At 33.9% G+C, this 10,901-nt stretch overlaps 2 protein-coding genes and 1 long non-coding RNA gene across 3 annotated transcripts; 1 reads left to right on the top strand and 2 right to left on the bottom strand.

Annotated features, from left to right (window-relative positions):
• The first annotated feature begins 317 nt into the window (after window positions 1–317).
• Window positions 318–3,310, top strand: LOC127837865 (uncharacterized). Its single transcript, XM_052365322.1, has 2 exons — window positions 318–724; window positions 1,346–3,310. Exons 1-2 carry the CDS (start codon window positions 440–442, stop codon window positions 2,615–2,617), a joined length of 1,557 nt encoding a protein of 518 aa, XP_052221282.1. The 5' UTR covers window positions 318–439; the 3' UTR covers window positions 2,618–3,310.
• Window positions 3,311–5,777: 2,467 nt separating this feature from the next.
• On the bottom strand, window positions 5,778–7,379 carry LOC127837692 (uncharacterized). The gene is made up of 2 exons (XR_008029443.1): window positions 6,777–7,379; window positions 5,778–6,466 (listed from the first exon to the last, which is right to left on the bottom strand). It is a non-coding gene; the product is annotated as an uncharacterized LOC127837692 (long non-coding RNA).
• A 1,095-nt stretch (window positions 7,380–8,474) lies between these two features.
• LOC127874913 (uncharacterized) lies at window positions 8,475–10,452 on the bottom strand. Its single transcript, XM_052419630.1, has 2 exons — window positions 9,752–10,452; window positions 8,475–9,018 (listed from the first exon to the last, which is right to left on the bottom strand). The coding sequence occupies exons 1-2, from the start codon at window positions 10,345–10,347 to the stop codon at window positions 8,475–8,477; spliced, it is 1,140 nt and encodes a 379-aa protein (XP_052275590.1). The 5' UTR covers window positions 10,348–10,452.
• Window positions 10,453–10,901: the final 449 nt, after the last annotated feature.

Raw genomic sequence — 10,901 nt, 5'->3', positions numbered from 1 at the left:
TGGATTGACCTCTTAATTGTCCTCGATGTAACAGTGCCCCAGATAAGCTGCGTATCGGCGTTTTTCACCCTATTAAAATGTTTAAATACACAAAGAAATTCAATATAATGCGTATTGAAAACGCAATCAATTTGACTTTTACGCTTATTCTTTAAATTTGATGCGTACGATATGAGTCTCGATCAAAAATGCTTCGCTCAATTTCGGTAATTTTTAATTGGAATAATTATCGTACAGCGAAGATTTTATTTATTCAACAGTGAGCATGCGCCTGGGTGACGGAGGAGCAAAACAGTCGAAGTTATTCAAACGCTATAGCCCTGTTTCGTTAATCATTGGCGAGTTATTTCCCTTTGCGTACTCTCCGATGTAAAGAGAGTAGAAATATACTATCGATATTATTGGAGAGCAAACAATCTACCGGTGCGCGGAAGCCAATATGGAGTCCGATGCCTGTCCAAAATCGACAGAAAAAAAGAGACACTACTGCTGCATTTGTTCAAACTATGCTGGAAGGGTTGTTAATCATCGTAGGATAAGTCTACATCGATTTCCAACAAACCAAACCGTAAGACGTTTGTGGCTTCGACGAATAAAGCTTTGTTACGGAAAGTACGTATTCAGCGAAAATGACCGTCTTTGTTCCTACCACTTCCGAGAGGGAATCAAGAAAAACAACGAAATTCCATGTGTTTTCGAGGGCAAAACGTTCAATTCTTCTAACGTAAGAACCACTATATTTATTCTTGTATTATGATAATTCAAAATGCTAAAATAGTCGTTACACAGGTATCTGAATTTTTCTTTGTTCCTAACATAAGGACCCAAAAAAATATTTCCAAGTACCTGTATGTCGTTACGATCTGCAATGTAGACTGTTTCAGTGACTTTCCTTTAACACATGTTAGATTCTTTTTGTTGACTTGTTTGATGTCATCAGTTCTACATTTTGTAGCTGATCATTTATCTTTCATCACTGTCAAACAACTTGGCAAACGATACTTAAAATGGGTCATTACACATTAATTTGCATCTCCCTGTGAATTTGATTTGAAATTACGTATTTTTTTTACGGAATGACGTCATTATCCCATCAAAATTCTTTAGTTAAACTATTTAACAATGTAAATAAACTGTGAAATAAAGCATAAAAAATGTATTGGATTCGGTGGAATATTGATATTAATTCACTCGTGATAATAGAAAATAATTTTTTTTCTATGATCACTCGTGAATTAAAATCAATAATCCACCGAATCCAACAAATATCCTCTATATCTCATGAAAAAAATGACATTTTTACTTGTAAATATTTTGTTAGTAAAGAGTTAAATGCATTTTTCAGATTCAAGATGGTGATCTGGAACCTATTACTAGACAAGAAACAAGTACAGATCTGACCACCCTACCGAGTTTATCAGAGGATGAACACGTTCCTGACCTTGGACCCTCCTTCAAACATGCTGGGCATTCTGCTGTTCAAACTTCAGTCTTCTTGCATGATTATTGTCAAGCTGTCTCCAAAGAAGACATTTCTAATATTCTTAACAAATGTGACCAAACAGATATGGTTGATAAAAAAAACATTACAACACAGACTTCATCACAAAAGGTGGATACAGGAACACAAACTGATTTTGTGTATGTCTTCAATGACATCCCTATGCTTGCCACAAAATTAAAAAGAACCTGTGATGTCAGTATACAAACATCCAGACCAGATCTCACTATTGAAGACATTAGCAATTCTGATGAAAAGGTCATGTTTTATACCGGATTACCCAACAGTGGCACATTTTTTGTGTTATTTGATGAAATGGGTGATATTTGTGATGACAATGTTGATGGAAACCGTGGTAGACGCAGAACACTGAGATTGCAAGATGAGTTTTTCATGGTAATGATGCGTCTTCGCTTAGGGTTGCTCCTAGAAGATCTTGCTCAACGGTTTAAAGTTTCAAAATCCACATGTAGCAAGATTGTTTCACGGTGGATTGACTACATGGATGTGAAACTTAACTTCTTGCTTAATTGGCCTGAAAGAGAAGTGAACAACTTAACAATGCCCAAACAGTTTAGATCTAAATATCTGAATTGCCGTGTAATTATTGACTGCACAGAACTTTACACAGAAACTCCACAATCCCTGTCAAATAGATCATTGATGTATTCTTCATACAAATCCCATATGACATACAAGGCCCTGATCGGAATTAATCCACGTGGTGTTATAACATTTGTATCTGACCTTTGGGCAGGGAGCATAAGTGATAAACAGTTGACAAAAAACAGTGGAATTCTTGACCTGTGTGAAGCTGGAGATGCTATTATGGCAGACAAGGGATTTCTCATCAGAGATTTAACAACTCCCAGACGTATAGAATTGATCATACCCCCATTTAAGACAAAATTTAAACGTTTAACAAAGCGAGAGGTTGAGGAAACCCGAAGAATTGCGAATTTAAGAATTCATGTTGAACGTGCCATTGAGCGTGTGAAAAACTTTAGGATTTTGCAGGGTAATATTCCAATTACACTTGCTGGACAGGCATCAAAAGTTTGGAAACTATGCTGCAGATTTTCCAACCTGCAGCCTCCTCTAGTGACTGATAGATAGTAAAGTTTGTTGACTTGGCCACCCGCCCAACACCTGTGAGCAAAACACTGCTGTGTTTACATTTATACAAGCTGATCTATATTTAGGCATAAGCCAAGAAAAGCTGCACTATTATTAGCAGATGTTAGGTTTAGTTCTAGTTCTTATAGCCTGTTTTGTGTTAGTCAGTCATTTAAAGTCTATTTTATGATTTTATAGTAGTAACTGTGCAAGCGTTCCATTGTTGTCCACGTACTCTATTGTACCCCATTTTCAGTATGTGGTCACAGTGACCAACTTTGGGTCACAGTGACCGATTTCTCGTCACAGGTATATAAAGTGACAAAATTTTGGTCACATAAAGCATTCAACTTAAAATCTTTAAAGGGGCATGATCTATCTCATATTATTCTAAAAAGTAAGTTTAAAGCTAACAATCTTAACATTAGTATTGAACAAATGAATATAATTTAACCATAAAGTAATAACGTGTAACCTGTTCATTGAATTATTGAGTTGTTCAGCAACTTTTTACAATATTGCCTTTCTTAATATTTTTTAAGAGAAGCATAATTTAAATTTTGTGATTCATTTTTTTTTTCTTGTGTAAAGTCGTTCCGTATTGTGAATTAACTTTCAGACTGATTGATCTTAAATTTGTGAATACATATGAGTAGTGTTCTGAGAAAACTGGGCATAATGCATATGCATAGATTGCCGTCCCAGATTAGCCTGTGCAATCTGCACAGGCTTATCAGAGACAACACTTAGTTTAAACGACATTTTTCATTTAAATGAAGTCTCTTCTTAGCAAAAATCCAATTTAGGCGGAAAGTGTTGTCACTGATTAGCCTGTACGGACTGCACAGGCTAATCTTGGACACACTTTACGCACATGCATTAAGCCCAGTTTTCTCAGAACGCGACTCATGAAGTGTGTACTTTTACATCTGTGCAGTGTTTTAAGTGTTGTTTAATGAATTAATAAAACTTGTTGAACTTTTGAGCTAAAGAGTTGCGTTTAATGATTAGAATTTAGACCCAAGTACCGGAGCATAACAATATTGTATAAAAACAGTAATTATCGTCTGCAACCACTTTGCATTTGTGACAGTCCAAAATATGTTGTTTGGTTAAGGATTAAATAAAGTTAAGTTAGAATGTTGATAATCACATGTTAATTTCTTGAAAACAATGGGGTATATAAATATATGAATAAGTCAACACTTTTTTGTTTACCATAATGCTTTCATTAGCAATTCTGATAGGTAAACTATTAAACATACATGAAAGACATGTTATACAACACATGAAGACAACATGTGAAAAAATAATATAGTGTAATTGTAGTCCAAAATTCAAATTATACCTTTTACCAAACAATTGCAAGATATTAAAAGCTTTTTCGCAGAAAACTTTATAAATGATTGTGGGAAAAGGATAAATTATCTAATTGATAACATAACTCCTGATACCTGATTCATTAATAATTCTTAGAATTTGGAAATGTCCAAAATGTGTTGTTACATAAATGGTTAACTTTTCAGACTAACTTTTCAGATTAATATAATTGCAGTCCCCTTTTAACACGCTCTGAAAACAGTTCTGGAATAATTGCCTTCAGATAAAATGAGTTTAACTTATGTAAACACTCCTCCCAAAACTGAATGTCAAATTTGATTCTTTCCAACGCAAATCCCTTTAGTGTCCACACAAAAAAGTCACAATAATTGCGCTGACATATAGCCATCTGTCCTTGAATTTGAAAATAGTAGTTATGGTTCTGCTTGAGTTTTGGTCTTCCATCGTGGATATAACAAGGAAAAAGGGGATCACTGCTGGCTTCCAGAGGGGTTTTGAATCTCCATGTAAATGGGCATTTAACCTCGACCAAACCCTCACCACAACATAAACAAGATGTCAATCCGTCTGGGCTGGCACCAAGATGCGGATATTTGTTGTTGACACATAATCCACTTTGGCTACATGAGAAAGTGTCATGACATTTTTTTAAATTGTCCTCATAGATCCTGAGTGCAGCATGTTCATGAGAACGCCCCCAACAAACACTTGGGCCATCAAACTGATCTGTGTAGTTCATTAATACCTTGACCAAATTCTCTGGCGGCGTTCCTGGTTTCCGCTTGCAAACTACTCCAAAATTTGATGTGGTTAAGCGGCCTTTTCTTGCCATATCCCTTCTCGAAAAAGTGCACTAAATGCGCATTTAATGCGCATTAAATGCACATTAAATGCGCATTTAATGCGCATGTTATTGGCACCGTATTTTTTGCTTAACAAGTGCATTTTAATCTGTTAAAAAAAAACACTTTTTACTAGTGTGTTTATACATTTAAGTGTATTTTTTTTTCCACGAAAAATACACTAAAGTGCGTTTATTATGATAATAAGTGCGCTTAAGTTTATTTTTAAGTGCATTTATACACTTGAGTGTATTTTAAGACATACAAATAATACACTTCATGGTCAAAGTTAATTTTTTAAAGCGCATTAATACACTTGAGTGCATTTCCAGTCATTCAAATAATACACATTACAGAATGAAAAGCAAATTATTTAAGCGCATTAATACACTTGAGTGCATTTCCAGTCATACAAATAATACACTTATCGGTAACTAATCTTTCAAGTGCATCAATACACTTGAGTGTATTTTAACTCATACAAATAATACACTTCATGGAGTATTCAAAGTGATTTTTTTAAGCGCATTAATACACTTGAGTGCATTTCCAGACTTACAAATAAAACACTTCATTGAGTATTCAAAGTGAATTTTTGTAAGCGCATTAATACACTTGAGTGCATTTCCACTGATACAAATAATACACCTTACAAAATTGAAAGTGAATTTTTTTTAGCGCATTAATACACTTGAGTGCATTCCCGGTCATACAAATAATACACCTTACAATATTAAAAGTGAATTTTTAAGCGCATTAAAACACTTGAGTGCATTTTCAGTCATACAAATGATACACTTTTTGAAGTGTTGGAAGTGAATTTTTTAAGCGCATTATACGCTCAAGTGTACTTTTCATCACTTCAAATTAATATGCTTAAAAATTAACCAAATTTAAAAAAAATCCCAGCATTTTGAAGTCAGCATTCATTCTTTAAATGAAAGGTTAGTGTAAACACATACATAAAAAACAAAAAGTACAATTTAATAGATAAATACACACTTTTATTAGAATGTTAAACCTTAAAAAACAAAAACAAATGTTACATATCTACATAAAAGAGAGGATTCAAACGGGCTATTGCCTATCTGGAATTAACAATTGAAAATATCAAGCTCATACCAGTGATTTTTCTCCCCTCTGATTACCGGAAACTGATTAACAGCCAAATACAGATGGTTTCCACTTCAAAAATATTATATTTTCCCCTCCTTAAGCTGAAATGTTTTTCCTATCATTTACTAGATTTTTATATATTACATTAATTCCAAATCTCTTTTTGATATGGACAAAAGCAGCACATTTAATTCAATCATATTCTGGATCCTAATATATGATAAATGAACAGTATTCATGAAATTTATATAAATCTATACCTTATTTTTAAGATCTTCCTTTTTTTGTTCATTATTGCGCTAAAACATGCCCTTCTGAGAGCCAGTACGTACAGGTTGTTTTGAATTTCCAAAGAAAATCACTGCATACATGCTGACAATATTTAGCAGCTTAGCCCCTGTCACTATATTTGTTGTTATACACTGTTCCTTACAAAGAATGCATTCATAAACAACCCTTTATAGAGCACTTCACCAGCTGATCAGGTCTGAATACTACTGTCATGGTCTGTGAGGCGCTTCTCGTGCATGATCTCATTTGAGATCAGGTCCTGAAAGATATTTTATAATGTAAGTGTTAAATATTGCTGTTATGGTAATCTTGTTCAACAGTTGCTATAAATATCATAAATTTAAATCAAAACAAGTTTGTTGGCTTGTTGTTTTTGTTTGTTTATTTTTGTAATTTTAATCTCGTGATCACATGTGACTTTACGCTTTTCATAAATAATTTAAAGAAATTACGTTTGATAGAAAATACTATTAATAAATGTACTAATATATGTGGTCTCCTTTGGCTGTGTGGACTGGTCGGAAGTGTGACGTCTTTGAATTGCAATAACCTTTATTATATAGTTTTACCTCTCAACAAATCCATCTTTTCTTGGTCAAGGACAAGCTACAGGGCACGGTTTCCCACTCCTGTTCCCCTCAAGTTGGCCTGCTCGTGCAGGGTAAAACCTGGTATACATGTCCATACATCAGGTAGTCCCCTTTTTGCTCCCTTTTTTGGCAGGCGATGATGCACATTCTGTCCAATAGATCTTCCGATCAATGTAAATTTCACCTTGGGGTTTAACCTTCAAATATAAAATATTAAAGTTCTGATTAAATATGGGGGAAAGAAATCTGTTCATTAATGACAAGAAATAGGTATAAATAAATTTTAAGATGACAATAACCATAAAATACAGCCATAATAATTCAAATGGTGTTTTTTTCCTTAAAATTGCATTACATTTACTCATCCAGTTACATTTCCCAGTGACAATACATAAATATGATAATGATCATAATTAATTTAATTAAAAAGAGATGCAGAAATGAAAATACAAACCTGTTACAGCTGTTCCTCAGCATTCCAAAAAAACAAAAACGGCAGTTGTTGATCACTTTAACCACCCACTATGAATCTTCTTTGCAACAAACTTATTGTTGATTTACACATTGTAGTAAATACACATTGTTTTCATCACACAAAAGTTCATGTGCTGAAAGAATTTCAAGACATTTGACACTAGAATTAATGTTGCTGAATTATACCTAAAAATTTAGCTCAATTTAAGTTGCTGAAACCAAATTGTTTACAAAAATAACTTCCTGTCCTCCAAATAACTTGCTGTGCTCCAGCCAATCAAAAGTGGTTTGTTTTCAAATAGATGGTCCCAGAACCAATCAAAATTCTATAAACACCCCTTTGTTTTGGCTAGATGGAGCACTGATAGGGATTAGTGTTTATGATGCTAATTGATCTCTTATCTGATCCTGATCTTATCTGATATTTATTGAATAATACACAGCACACTCAGCATATTATATTTAAATGCGAATATTTCAATATAACATACTGAATGATGTTAGGAAATAAATATAATATTATAAATATTATTTAAATTGTCTTTTAAAATGTATGTTAATAAGCAATGTGGTAGACATTAATTGAATTGGGGTTAAATATCAGTGTAAGAAAGTTCAAATACTTGTTTTTTATGTTGTGGAGATATAATTGATTCTGGCAAGCCCACATAATTTTTTTGACACTTTCAATATTTTTAATTAGGTACCCACAGCCTGATTTAGTTGAACTTTTCCCTTTAAAAGCTGCTCTACTGATTCACATATTTTATGAGCAGACAAATTGCAATAATAAGACCATAAACATTATGTGAAGATAAAAAAGAATTCAGTATAATCCTCCTATTAAACACTATATCTCTGTCCTTTAACTTCAGTTATTTGCTATAGTGTTGCTCTTTTTTATGAAGATGCTCTAAAACTACACTTGTACAGAAAGAATATTTTTTTTGCAAATCAGAAGATACACTAATATGCACAAAAAATGCACTTCATTAAAAAAATGCACTTATTGCATAAAAAGATGCACTTTGTCTACAGAAGATACACTTAAAGTACAGTAAAATACACTTAAAGATAATGAAAATACAGAAAAAATGCACTTTAGTGCACTTAATTATGAAAAAAATGCAGAAAAAATACACTTTTCGGTAAAAAAGCAGAAAAAATACACTTTATAAAGCGTATTTTGTTAAAAAGTGTATTTTATTTTGAGAAGGGATGCCAGGAACTGTTGTTTGATTGTCCTTTCGTTTCGCTTTTAATTATTTCACACTCAGCTTCACTCACACTCAAGGTACTAAAGTAACTGGTAAACTTTGACACACAAGACTGGTCACTTAAATCTTCACTGTCCTTAAACATAAAGTCAACATTGTGAAGCTTAGGTATTTCAATAATAGTTTCTTGTGTGGACTTCGGTAGAGAGAATTTGTGTGTATAAAGCCATGCCGAATGTTTGTTTACACTCATAAGTTTTTCACTAAAGTTTTGAATGTTCACTGGTTTCACTGTCTTTTCGGATTTATCCTTAATGTTCTCCTTTACTGGCCGAGGTTTAGAGTCATTGAACTTATGTTTTTTAAAAGTCAGGTCTTGAGATCTTCGAGGACTTAGTTTCCTTTTCCTTGATGGTTTAATCCACCAGCATTCACTTGAAGTTGATGAATCTAAGCCATCTTTCTTCTTTTCAGCCAGATCCACTAAGCCATACAGCATCCCAGCTATATGGCTGCAAGATTCACCTTCCCTGAAAATGTAAATAAAATAAATAAATATGACAGCTCTGATTTTGAATCATTATTTTTTAGGGTGCTTTTGCTCGAACCACTTTTTAACACTTCCAGTTTATGAATATGTATATATGTTGGGAACAATCATGAATGAGCCTATGTGCTTATGTTCTTATAATAAACTTATGATACATGTATTTATAAAATTAATTCTTGACCTTTAAATTATCTCACAAATAACTGATTGTGTGAATAGGTTATTGTCTGTTTAAATGCTTAGATAAGGTAGAAATTAATGTTGAATTGTTGTCTGCAATTTATTAAAGCTGATTAAAATTGTCTTTTACAAATTCTATTATGGATGAGCGAGTTAACCCATTTATTTATGTCTAGCGTCTAGAAAAAAGGCCTTGGCAAACAGAGTAGACCCAGATGAGACGCCACATGATGCGGCGTCTCATCAGAGTTTGCGCTGTTTGCTTACAGGAATTTCTGTAAGAAATATTCTAAATATAGAAATAAATTTACTAGACATTCCTAATTTTAGAAATAATTAATCCAATTTAGAAGGATGGGAGAGTCCACTAGGCATAAATGAGTACATGTAAATAAGGTTGCAGTGTTTCTTCCCAGGAAATGGACTCAACAGTGTCTATATCTTCCAGTAATACCCATGAGAGGAGTTTGGCAGTATTGAAATATAGAGAGATAATAACAATTTAATAAAAATGATTGTATTATATATCTTACCCGGCATTACAATTACAACCAGCTGAATGAATTTGTCCAGACATCTTTGACATGCAAAGCCATACATCATAGTCAGGCTTCTGGTTTTCTTTCTGTGTTGAAATCGACGGCATCACTTTGCACTTCACGAAACAGTGACTGCATTGGGCTTTGATGGGATTATAAGTCAAACTGTGGACATGTCCATCCTCAAAACACACCTTGGCTTTTAATGCCCTAGTTGCTTTCATTTGTTGATTGTCGAAAGTCCTCTGCGTGTTCAACACTAGGTAATTATAAATATCCTTTTCGCCAATTATGGGAATTTCGTCGACAGATGAAGTCCAATTCGCCTTTAATAACATTGGATCCGGCAGTTCTTCGCCCAAGGGTGTTATAAATTTGTCAATATTGCGATGATGTCCATTTTCTTTGTCACTTGTCAACACTTCCTTGAGTGGTTTCACGCCGATTGCTATCGCTCCTTTCGCCCTTGCAATAAGCTCGGTTTTATTTCCCGAAATAAACTCTCCATGATCTCGTAGAAAATTCCTCAAATCGCGTACTTTACATTTATCTGGGTTAAACGCTTCATTGAATCCTTTGTTAGACGCCATACTTATCACGGTCGATTTTTCACAGTTGCTCACGGGAAGTGGCGAGTACTTGTTTTTAAAGGGAATGAACTCGCTCTAAGGGAGGTAACAACATATAATCAACACGGCTATTCGGACTAAATTTCAAAACAAATTAAGCATCTGACCAAAATATTTATGACGTGCATTTGTAAAGTGTCTGTACTTTCAGTTTCTATAACGATGCGTAATAAAAATGTCCATGCGAGGTCGAAAGACATGCGCGATTGTTGCGCTAAATGTATGTCGATCGCAAACTTTTTCCAACCACGTACAAACAACGCAATCATTTGTGTTATCGATTTCTTATCCACTGTGTATGCAGCAGTTGAAAGTAGCTAGTTGACATCCAAAAACATGACGGAAAGTCCGACTCCGTGATTGAAAAAAACTGTCAAAAGTGGTAAAAGTCATATCCCTGGTTAGAAATGGTTTACGTTGATAGGGCAGAAATAAAAGTTGAAATGTGCATACTGCAACCAGTCTGTGCAACAAAAGTAAAGCATACATGAGTTTGAGGTATAAATGTTAATAAC

Source organism: Dreissena polymorpha, chromosome 1, assembly GCF_020536995.1.
Source record: "Dreissena polymorpha isolate Duluth1 chromosome 1, UMN_Dpol_1.0, whole genome shotgun sequence".
NCBI classification, from domain to species: domain Eukaryota; kingdom Metazoa; phylum Mollusca; class Bivalvia; order Myida; family Dreissenidae; genus Dreissena; species Dreissena polymorpha.
The sequence above is the reverse complement of the archived record's forward strand: the minus strand, read 5'-3'. Positions and strand labels throughout refer to the sequence as shown.